This window comes from Python bivittatus, unplaced genomic scaffold, assembly GCF_059951505.1.
Source record: "Python bivittatus isolate LINGU-HERP-01145 unplaced genomic scaffold, Pbiv_v1 ctg000440_np1212, whole genome shotgun sequence".
In the NCBI taxonomy this organism is placed as follows: Eukaryota; Metazoa; Chordata; class Lepidosauria; order Squamata; family Pythonidae; genus Python; species Python bivittatus.
The window spans coordinates 5,822,435-5,834,360 of NW_028277063.1; the positions used below are offsets into that span (position 1 = coordinate 5,822,435).

Genomic DNA, 11,926 nt, shown 5'->3' on the forward strand with positions numbered 1-11,926 from the left:
CTTGTCAGCTCTGATTAAAATAGGACTGGCAACCTTTGGCCTTTTGTCTGCATGAAGTCCCAAGATTCATTCTACAGCTGAAGATCAGGCTGCCAAAATCTGGCAGCAAAGCAAACGTTTCTAAAGTGAAATAAAGGTTAACAAAGATGTGTGAGATTTCCACTAAGCTCAACAGACTTATTTTTGCCTTAACTCTATCGCAAATCCCCTAAAAACATCTTTTGCAGCCTTTCAGGAGCCAGGGGGGAAAAATCTCCATGCCATATCTTCAAGAGCTGTTTGGAAGTTGATGAGACAAAAAGTAGTCTCCAGTAAAAAAAAATGCCTTGCGTTAGAATGATCTTCAATGGCAACTAACGTCTATTTCTAATCCTCTCCCGTTGAAACCCCAACTTGCTCCCGATGTTCATCCTTCATCCAAAAGCTTCTGCCCACCGACAGGCAGAAGCTTTTGGAGTCACCCAAAAAAGGTTATGGCCTGCTACTCCAGAGCAATATTCCTTTTACACTGAAGGAGAAGATGATTAAAATCTCTGCAGGGTACCTTCACTTGGGCAGAACCTCCACAGTCCTGGTCCTGCAAAGCTGGCAGGGTAATTGTGACCTCCACAGCTTCTCTCCAAGAGGTTGTAGGTGTTCCATTGCAACATGGTCCTATTGCAAAGGACCAAGGCACTTTTGCTGGCTGTGGGGAGACTGATGCTTCTAAGAAGTCTTCAGACAGGGCTTCCAACTCTCTCATAGTCTGGCCTAATTTCTAGTATGCACTGTCCACTAATGGGGGTCCCATTTAATTAATTTAGCTAAGAGTCATTTCTTTTTGTCTTCTTGTCTATAAAGACCAGTAATTTTTAATGTATCAAAAGTGTACAAAGGAAAAAAAGGAAAACTAATTTTAAAAAGGAACAAATGAACTTAGAAGAGTTATTTCAAAATGTTCATATCACTCAGTGCAATTTATTACACAGTATCTGTAGATACCTGGAATTCCAGTAGCACCTCGAAAGGTGTCCATAGACCTTCCAAACTGAATGAAAATAGTGATTTTAAACATCGTGGAAATCTTGCAAATTTCAGCATTCTCATGCAAGACTTCACAAGAACTCAGGGTGAGATTGCTGAGATTTTATGACACTCGGAAAGCTCAAAATATCTCAGGATGTGTGTATGTGTCAATATACTGCAAGGATCTCTTGGTTGGTGGAATACAGGCAACACTATGTTGGCCTACCAGGGAGTCTCTATGTTAGACTGGCCGACATATGACAAAACTGATCAGGAGTTTCTATACAGTACTGTAAGCAGGATACCCGTGGCACCGCGTGACTGACATAGAAATGTGGTCTACACCTTCGCTATCTTATTAAAAAGTATTATCGGAAAGCCTGGATTGATCAAATCCTTGTGGATGGTGGAGATCAATATACATGGGCCCATCTGAGGATGATCAGGGATTATGGAAAATTGTAATTTGGAATGTAAAAGCAGCAAATAGTAAAAAGCATGAAATAATGAAATGCAAAAAGAAAAGTGAATAAGTTGTATGCCTGCGAGACTAACAGAAAGGGGAAAGATGTAACAGATGTGCATAAAATGTGCTCTGCCCTTGGGGAGTGAAGTTGTTCACTATGTGGAGAAAGGTAAAAATTCAGGTTTAATTATGAATGAAAGGGCTAAAAGGTATATCAAAAAGTATGAATTACTCTCATTAGATAATTTAGATACATTGTGAGTGCATATACTGTATAGGTAGAAATGTGTAAATATGTAATAGTTGCATGTTATGCTTCTGTGAACGGAGATAATGGAGAAACCAGGACTGAGTTGTACAACATTCATTCTGAATCCTGGGGAAAAATTATCCTGTTAGATGATGTTAACATGTGGGTGGGGACAAGATAAGACAATGCATACAAAACGATGGAGCTATTCACAGACCAAAGAATGAATAAGAAAGATGATTCTTTGGTGAGTATCTGCTTAGAAAAAGGCCAGTTCATTTAAAATACATAGTTTAAGCATAACTTTACTCATATGTACCAATGGCAAAAGAATGAATAAAAATTTAAAAAATCATGGCTGGTGAATTCATTGTGATGAAAGATTGAGAAGATGCTGTGAGAAGATGGAAAGATGGTAAGGCTGCAAGAGTAGATACTGCAGTATAATTGGAGAAAAGTCAAAAGATGGATGGGTTTGTCTATGGAGTGTCTGTGTGACCTGTTTATCATGAGTATGAAGACTGCATCACTGCCTGATTATTGGAAGAATGCCTTTACTCTTCTCCTATACAAAGGGAAAAGTAGCAAGGTAAATACAAAAACTGTGGGGTAAGTTGATAAATATGCCTGGGAAAGTATTTGGCAGAATTGTGATTTAAAAAGTACAAGAGGTGACAATGAAAAAAAATTGGGAAATGCAGTGTGGGGATTTGCAGACCAGATTTCTGCTCTTCAGCAAATGATTGAGACATGCAAAAAAGGTGAGAATTTCTTGATTCAGAGGAGCATATGATAAAGTAAATAGGTTTGAAGGAACAATTTGCAGAAATATGAAGGTTGGCTGCTGAATGCTATAACTCTGGAATAACTGGAATTCTTAGCAAATGTTTCAACACTAAACAGGAAGTAAACAAGAATGTGTGACATCCCCTTGATTGTTTAATGCATTTATGCTTGTAATGTCATTTTTAGATGTGTAGTTTGGGGATGTGATCATTTTTGTGTGCACAAAAGATTTCCAGCAAATATTAGACAGAGTATATGATGGAATAAGGAGTATGGATCTGAAAATAATGCATCAGAAATTAAGGTAACTTGTATTTGACAGCAAAAATGGAATGAACAATTGTAAATTATTCAGAAATGGCAAAAAAATAGATGAATTTGTGTCCACAAAGTTTGTTAAATATAAAGAAATGGACAGAGAAATTTTAAGATGTGCAAATGCTGAAAAATAGTGTATGGTCTTTTAGGAGAATACTTGTTGAAAGACATAAAATGGATGTGTATAAGTGTAGGTTTCTGCCCACGTTTTATATGGAAGTGAAAGCTGAACATGTCAGAAGAAATGCAGCGTAATGGGAATGGGGTGCTTAATACAGTCAGGAATCAATGAGTGCTGAATGAATGGATCGAATACAAGAGAGCAACCACTATGAAAAATATACATTGAGGTACTTTAGTCAGATAGAGGAAATGAGTAAGGGTCATATTGCTAAACAAATATATGAAGGAGGAGTGAGCGGATTGAGAGGAAGACCAAGAAAGCTGTTGTTGGATGGAATTGATGAGGTCCTCAAAAAGAGAAAGTGAGAAGTTTAAAGAACAAAAGGCAGTGTATGAAGTGAGGGATGCACAGAGTTGGAAAGGACTGTTTTCAAGAATAGAAAGATGTAGTGAAGGGTGTTGTTATGAACTAGATTTCTTGCTTAATGCCTTCATTTCTTCAGCTTACAATGTTCACATCTTTTCTGTGCTTTGCATACTGTTGGTTACTGCAAGAGGAAATAGCATGCTGGATGTATGTATGTGTGTAGATTCCTCAGAGACAAAGTTAACAATCTCCACTCCCTGCTAACTGGCAAATTCTTTCTGCCCAGGCCTAAAGTAGAGCTTTTTCCCATCACCAGCTACCTGATATTCCTTTTAAAGTAGAATTACCATGAACTGAACTGAATGTTCTAGGTGTGCCACTGAATCACACACCTTCCTCCCCAAATGGAGGCAAGGAATTGTTTATGAGAATTAAGCCCACCGAGGCCCAAATCCCAGATACCTTTTTCTCCCCCTGTAATGGTATGTGGGAATGACCTTGAGAGTCGAGGGGAAGAGATGCCGCCTAGGGAAGGATCAGATAAAAGGGAGAGGAGCCCGCAACTGATTGATGTCAGCCTCCCAGGTAGACCTGACAGGAACATGATAAGATGAACTAATTCTACTTCATTGTTAGGGTACATTAAAAGAATCTTGCAAGTCTGAAAGTACAAATCTCCCACCGTCTCTTTTTACAGCCTGATAAGTTAGGGTGGTTCCTTTCTAAGCTTCTTTCTCTACCCATTATTCAGCAGAGGTCTCAAGGTCATTCCCACATATCATTATACATATACACACACACACACACACCGCCATCCTTGCAGTCTCTTACTTTACATCCTTTTGTATTCATGGAGTCAATGGTTCGGCGAATGGCAGGGTTGGGAGGTTCTATCAGCTCCACCTGTGTGCGCACATTCAATTCTAGGTAAGGTCCAATCAGGAAGTAATTCTCACCCCACTCATCCAGTGTAATCTTGGCTTTTGTCTGGATAACAGTGAAGATCCCACCAACTAAAAGAGAAAATATGGTATTTGTTTTTTCCTTGTAAATTATCCCAAGCACTCACCCCAGTCAAGAAATTTTAGGGCAATGTAATTTTGCCCTAATAGATTTATTTAATGTAGTTTATTCTTCTACATTGTCTGGGTGTGCTTACACATACGAGTATGTGACAAGCAATATAAACAGGTTTAAAATAAATCTAAGAATGCAGAGATTTCAGTACCTGATCAGCCTATGCTCACTTGACTCTAAATATGAAACTCATCAGCTGTGAAACCAGGACAGACAAAATAGCCTATTTTTTCACACAATCCCTCTTAAATTATTAGAGACTGCTAGCTCAATGGTCTTAACCTGTAAGGCTGAGGAATTCTGGGAACTGTAGTCACCACTTACCAGGTGGAGATCAAGGTAGAGAAAGCTGAATCCCAGCATTCTTGACAATTTAAATATGGCTTTAAAAGGTAACTTTGATTATTGCATGAAAAATTGGCCTGTTGTTGGCTATTGGCCTCAATGGCTATTTCAATAACTGAAATGAGCTGAATGTAAGGGTCTTCTAAAAACAGTTTGGAAATTGCATGTAATTTGTACAGTGTTGCAAGGTTATTGGTGAGTCTGTGTGTTTGTATCCCATTTTTATCACATTGTACTGGGGGTTCTTTGTCAGAATCTCTGCCACTAGTCTGTTTCCAGACTCCTTTTAAAGGACTGATTTGAACCTTGAAGTCCTGAAGGCTGCATTCTCCTTATGATCTTATGATCTTCTTTGGCATCTTACTTCTGTGTGACCTTCCTAAATGAGCAAAGTGGTAGGAGAGTATCAAGATGATTGATTTGGCCTTTTGGTGGTGATGGTACTCTGATCATGAAATAGACTTTCCAGAGAGGTTCACCTACTGCCATCTTTATGATCTTTTTGGTCCAGATAAATATCTTGGTTATTCATGCAAGCCTTTACAATTCTTTCTTCACTCTAGGTCTCCCATTTTTAGACTCTGTGCTTCACATGCAATTGTTTTAGATTGTTATTTTAACATTGCATTTATTTTTGAGACAATTGACAGGACCAGGTAAAATGACCAATAATTCACCACAAAGCAAAAATGGAGTATTATGATCAAACTGAAACTCTTGATGTACCAGTCCTCTAAATGAGCCATAGTTTTGTCATGCCTGTACACCACTTAAAAGCCAAATGGATTATGGAAGCAGCCAAGCTGTTATTTGTCATACCCAGCACAGAAGCAGAAGATTGCTGCAAGAGGAATAGAGTTCTTAGCCCCCTTACTAGGTCAGGAATTTTTGAGGAATTATATATAATAATAATAAAGACCTTTGTTCATATATTCAACCTCTTCTAAGTGGCTGAACTCCAGCTCTCTTCCTGGAAAGCATGCAAACCTAGCCATCACTTACAAACCACGGTATTTACTTTGCACTCAAGGACCCTGGCTCCCTCAACTAAATTCTCCTCCCCTCTTGAGGAGCCTAAGAATCTTGGCTCTTTGCTTCACTTTCCAACCAGGGAGTTGTACAGGAAAAGCAATAAAAACACCCACATGAATATTCTATGAGGGAAGAGTGACTAGGAAATAGCACTGCAGAATACAAGAACCTGAAACTTTGCAATGAATCCAAACAGAGCTTGGACTGTGCTTAGAGGTGAAGGTTTAGAATTGTGAGAAACAGTAATGTCTTCAGAGCTGAGGAACTGTGTATGTTTAGAAGGATTTATCCAAATAGTCATTAAAACAGCCTTTCCAACTTTGGTGCCCTATATGTGCGTGCACTTCTCCCAGAATTTACAAACGTCACCATGCTGCTGGGGAAAGTCTAGGAGTTGAAGTCCGCACTTCTGGAGGACACCTAGGTGGGGGAAGACTTCTTTAATGGATTGCACTGATTCTCTTTGTGAGATCACCTCATTATCATAGCAGAAGAGCTAGCTCAGAGAAAGAGAACACGGCACTGTTACAGACATTTTGCAAATGGATTTGCTCTCAGAAGCAAGGAAATGAAATGGAGATCTTTTCCATGAAGTTCTTGACACAATCCTTTAACACTGATAACTTGTTGAAGGGATGGGCAATCTATAGCTTCTGACATCCTTTTCTGTGCCCTTGTAAACCTCTCCCAAATGTATCACTGAGAAGAAGTTTCCTGCCATTAAATCTAAAATAGATTTAACATAGGAAAAAAGGAAAAAAAAAATACAACTCTCCTGAGGAAAAAATTCACAAAAATCTTGAGCTTACTCAAATCATGCATAGCCCGCCCCCCACAGCACATTGTTCCCCTTCCCATTGCAACTCTAATCTCTCCTCCAAAAAACATTAAGCAAGGCCCCTAACTATCAAGGAGTCACCCATGTTACTCTTCCATAACTCATCCTGTGACAAAAAGTAAGCATGTGCCTTAGAAACAACCATATCTTGCTTCCTGATTGCTTCACTACTCTCCCCTTCCTCTGTTGGTTCCACCATACTAGATTTTAGATTGTAAGCAACTCAAGGCAGGAACCTCCCTTCTCAAAGTCCATAAGATGTCAAGCACTCCAATAGCATAACAATAAAAAAAGAACAGATTAAATTCTTCTTCAGAGACCTTTCTAGAGCTGCTGCCTTCAAACATCAGAAGCTGGTTGCCCTCAAATGATACAACTCTCTCTTCCAGACAAATTTATCTTTCATCTAGTTTGCTATCCTCCCAAGATTTATGAGAACTTTACCTGGATTGATCTAGATAAAATATTTATCTTAATAATCCAGGTTTTGCTGTCATATCTTCTTGGCTGGAATTGCACTTATATGCTCCAACCAGCCTACTTTACAGGGTTCTTGATGTAGGCACAAAATTAAGGAAAATCCCCAAGTAAGCTTCTTGGAGAGCTCAGGGAAAGTTGAAATATACGCATGATAATCTATATCTATATATTTATTTATATTTACTTAAGTTGCCTTAAGGCCTTTTCACTACTCCTGTCCTTCGGAGCAAGTGAGACTGACTCTTGTAGTGCTGGTGACAGGCAGAAAGCAACTTCTGAAAAAAATTGAAAAAAACATTTTGTGAAGTGGGAAGAGCATTCCTGGAAGGGAAAAGGTTAGCCTGCAGATCAACAGTTTTTTTCCTTCTCTTCTTCTCCAAAAAACAAGGGCTGTCCAATAACACCCTCTAGATAAGTTGTATCACCATCCACCCTCTAGATAAATTGTACCATCATCCATGTCCTCTAGGCTTTGGATGACAGATGTTACAATATATGAGATTAGGCCTGGAATATCAGAAATTAGTCTAGTGACAACAAATCCTCAACAGAATGCCTCTTCTTTCCTCTTTATCAAAACAAACAAGCAAGCCCGAGAAGATGATCTTCTGTAATGCTTCCTTCAATAATCAGGGGGTATTTCCCACTAGGTCAGGCTGGCCTTCCTACCACAGATGAATTACAAGCACCATGCTTTTCTGAGGCATTTTAGAGCTAGGTAAATGCAGGCATCTCACACAGAGATCACAGGGCAGCGCTTCTCTCTCTATAGCCCTAGGCCAAGCCTCATCTCGGAACTGCAGTTGTCAATTAAAGGTCCAGAGGGAAAAAAGGAGCAATAAGTTGAACTTTGTCCCGCTTCTCCCTGGGTGCCTGCATCACACACCCAAGATTTTTCATCCTGAATTCCATGTCGAATGTACTCTGTACTGATGTATCTGTTCAGAAGATGCAAGGCTTCTCCAAGAAATGTTCTTGCCTGAGGCAAAGAAAAATATCCCTCTTCATTCTTACTTGCTTACTTGAACATAAGCTGTGGGAGAGTCCTGCAAACTATCATCAGGGTGAAGGATGGAGGATAGGCCACAAAACAGGCAGACAGAAATACCCCAGGGAACAACCCGCAACTGAGGCAGCTCCCTTATTCAGAGGCAGAGATGGCCCTGAGTAGCTGCTCATCTTACATTCTAACAAAGACCATCATCTTTGCTAGGTATTACCTTTTTCTTGTCCATGAGTGACATCTTTAGTAACAAAATAATCCCCCTCACGGACAAGAAAAAGAATTTACCTGTAGTAAATTCAGGGAAAGGCCCTGAGATATGCAGATTAAAAAATAGTCTGTAGAAAAATCACTTGCAGGGAAAGCCCAATATGCTGATAGTTTGCTGGGAAGATAGATGAAAAATAGATGAAATGTATGAAAAAAAGGGGCTAAAATCTTGAACAGCATTCCACATTGCAACATTTTGTTGAAGATACAAGCGGTTAACTAGAATATTTTTTGACATGTTCATTCCTGATAAATTCCCTTATCAAATGTTTAAAGTGCAATGCTGTATTTAAAAATCTAATAACTATATAATTTAGATGTGTGTTTACATATTTGTATCTATATTCACACAAAGATAGCTCAAGACCCAACTCTCTTTTGCAAAATGACAGCACAAATTCTATGTGTATTGGCTTGGAAGTGAAACTCACTGCGCTCAGTGGGATTTGCTGCATGAAACAGATTCTAGTTCATAACTTTTATCCACTTGGCTCTGTGTGGACACCAACAATTCTGTAACAGTTTGTTATAGACCATGAGTTCTAATCCTACCTTAGACATGAAGCTAGCTGGGTAACATAGGCCAGTCACTCTCTCAGCCCTAGGAAAAAGGTAATAGTAAACCAGTTCCAAAAACGTTGCCAAAAAAACTTGGACAAGCAAGGACTTGTCCAGGCAATCACCAGGAGCCAACACTGACTCAAAGGCACACATGTAAAAAAAGCTTTTTGTTGGTGTTGTGAGGACTAGAAGCATGACTATCTAAAGAGGAGCCTGGATTTCCCACATCCTGCATATGTTTGGTGATTGGTAGCATGAACTACTCTACTACCTGGTAGTACAAAGCTTAATATTCAAAATGTATTTTTTTTCATTATATGGCAAGGACGTTAGACAGGGAAGATTCTGTCCGCTGACCACCTGCCGTTCGAAACAGTTACCCTGGTCTGAAGGTGAATATTTAAACAGGAATGCAGCTTCTCAAGCAATGAATAACATTTCAAAAAGTTTCTTAAGCAGTGGAGTTTGTGTGAGAGAGAGTATGTATTTCATGTACATTATATAGTAGTGAGTACATATCAAGAGTATAGCTGGAGTATGCACAGCAGATGCTCAAAACTCAGGCCAAGCCAAGAGGACTATAATTTCAAAAGCAGCTACGTCATTAAGGAAGCACATGAGAACAGCTCTATGGTAGTATTTGGCAAATATCCAGAATTACCAGGAATCCCCATCCTTTTTAAGGAACACAGCGCTCTTCTCGTTGTTGTCATGTTACTACAGGGAAAGGCAGCCTGAAATACTGTCTTTAGGATCTCAGGGGTTTCAACTTCCAGATGTGTAGTAGCGGATTCCAGAAAGGGATCTTCTCAATGAACGCATGGTGACAGCAGCCTGCTGAAGTGGACTGTCCTGGAAATATTCACTATAAAAGGGTACTTGTCATCTAAGACAGCACTGCTGTAGCCCAAATATGAAAGATTTATGGATGGGAGGATCTGAGAACAGCAAAGGGAGGGGACAAGGCCGAAGAGATCTCCTAAACTGCTGAGCAATGTTGCTTGGAAGAAACTGCAACATCACAGGACATTTCTTCCCCCCAAATCAGGATTTTTGAATTGAACTGTCTTTTGCTCTAGCATTCAACATGCCAGTAGACCTTTTTTAAAGATGGATGGACAACTTGTTTCCCAAAATCTTTTGCCTCCACTCCATGCCCTTCACAGTTCAATTAGTTGCCCAGGCACTGGTTGACTAGGGCCTGGTCCTTCTCTACTTGCTCATCCCTTTGACCAGCAATCAGATAAGCCTTTGGTCCTACAGACTCCATTCCCAGGTGATACCCGAATTCTGGGCCTCAGTTCTTCCAGTATTTCTCACCCTTCGGCTTGCAAATAGCTCTGCAGAACCTGTTCCCAGACACTTTCCCGCAAGAAAAGAAATTCAGGCTTTCCAGTTCCCAAACACTCTCCTGCTCCAACTTTTGAAACCTGACCACTTTCCTAAGATCTTCTTTAAAAATAGTCATCACGTACCTTTATTGGCCACCTCCCAAGCCACTTCGAAAAGAATGGCGTTATCCAGGTCAAGTTCATCTTCCCAGTCCTCTAACCCAGACAGGGAGGTCACTGACAGGCTGCGGGCCAGTGGCATGGCCACAAGAGGACGAAACCAAGGGCAAGAGGACTTTGGGGGGGGAGGGGGTGTCAGGGCCTAACCTAGAGAAAGAGAAAGGAAGACATGGTCTCAGCAGGTGGACATTTTAGAGCTTCTCTGCATCTTAACTCCTAGGTTTATCTAAACTTTTTACCCCCAAAATATGTCACTTGTCTTTCTTCCAACCTCGCCAAGCTGGCCGCTGGCCTACCTTGCCTAAACCATTGTGGCCAATTTTTTTTCCCTCCCTCTCTCTGGCTCTTCCAGCCCATGATCTTTGGGATGCTTGCCTTAGTCTGGAGTAGCAGCAACAGCTGATGGAAAGAACAGGGTAAGATGGTGGAAATCTCTTGGCATGGGGGAGGCTGCCATGGATTATGCCCTGGAGCTTTCTAAAAGGGGTTCATTAGGGAGCAGCCGGGAGACTATAAGGATTCTGGACACAGCAAGGAAAGAGGAATGCTAAATCATTAAAAACATATATTTAAAACAATGGGGTAAAAGAAATGGTTCCCCCCCATCCCCGTTTTACAGACTTGGGTCCCTTATTTGGACAGGGTGACGTGAAAAGGAACAGGCAACAAAGTTCCCTTAATGGGACCGCAAGAAACAGGAAGGGGGACGGGCAGAATCTTAGATTTGGGGAGGCAAGATCTGTGCCTCTAAGTTGCGTGGGGGGGGGGGCGTTGAGGGGATAGTAATGACTACGAAGGGGAAAATCAGCGTCGCAAGATTTGGGGGGGAGCATTCAGTCTCGCTCCCAGGAGAAATCGGAGGTGCAGGGAGGAGCTGGGAATGAATAAAGCTTGCGTGCATTTAAAATCCAGCAAGATTCTTTGGCCTTCAACGGAACGGAGGACCCCGATCCCTTGGCGGCGTGTGGAGAAGCCCGCTCGCACTTACCTCTCGGGAGCTGAAGTGTAAGTAGTCCCCGTACTCCCTCCGCCGCCGCCGCCACCACGCAGACCCCGAAGCCACGCCCAGGAAGGTTGTTACAAGGACTTAAAGGAGAAGCGTCGCCGCTGTCGCGAAGATGGAGACGGGGGGGGGGGGCAGGATTGAGGCTTCCTGGAAATTTACTCTCGGTGGAAGGGAAATCGAAGGGGAGGCAATAAGAGAGAGAGAAAAAAAGGGGAGGGGGATATGAATATGTGGTGAGATTCGGAGGTAAAAAGAAAGTGTGGTAGATAAGAAGTAATGGAAGAAAACCAAGGCTAAAAACACCGGGTAGTGACAGAACAGCTGATAAAAAAGATTGTGGATGAATAATGGGGTGTCGATGTGAAGAATCGGAGTAAAGGATTGCAGCGTAAAGTTTGAAGTGAAAGGAGATTATGGGATAAAAGGAAGTAACAAGGGAGAAAACAAAAGGAAATGGGGAGGCTGGAAAATCAGAACTAGATTGCAAG

The 11,926-nt window shown here is 41.0% G+C and overlaps 1 protein-coding gene across 2 annotated transcripts in view; it reads right to left on the bottom strand.

Annotated features, from left to right (window-relative positions):
• GYS1 (glycogen synthase 1) overlaps positions 1 to 11,573 on the bottom strand; it is a 33,286-nt gene extending 21,713 nt beyond the window's left edge. The window contains exons 1-3 of one of the 2 annotated variants that reach the window (XM_007435528.3): positions 11,421 to 11,573; positions 10,397 to 10,579; positions 4,147 to 4,328 (exon numbers count right to left, since the gene is read on the bottom strand). In XM_007435528.3, coding sequence (XP_007435590.1) covers positions 4,147 to 4,328; positions 10,397 to 10,514 — 300 coding nt within the window. In that variant the 5' untranslated portion in view covers positions 10,515 to 10,579; positions 11,421 to 11,573. The remainder of the gene's footprint in view (positions 1 to 4,146; positions 4,329 to 10,396; positions 10,580 to 11,420) is intronic. The other variant, XM_088142762.1, reaches the window with a different exon arrangement.
• Positions 11,574 to 11,926: the final 353 nt, after the last annotated feature.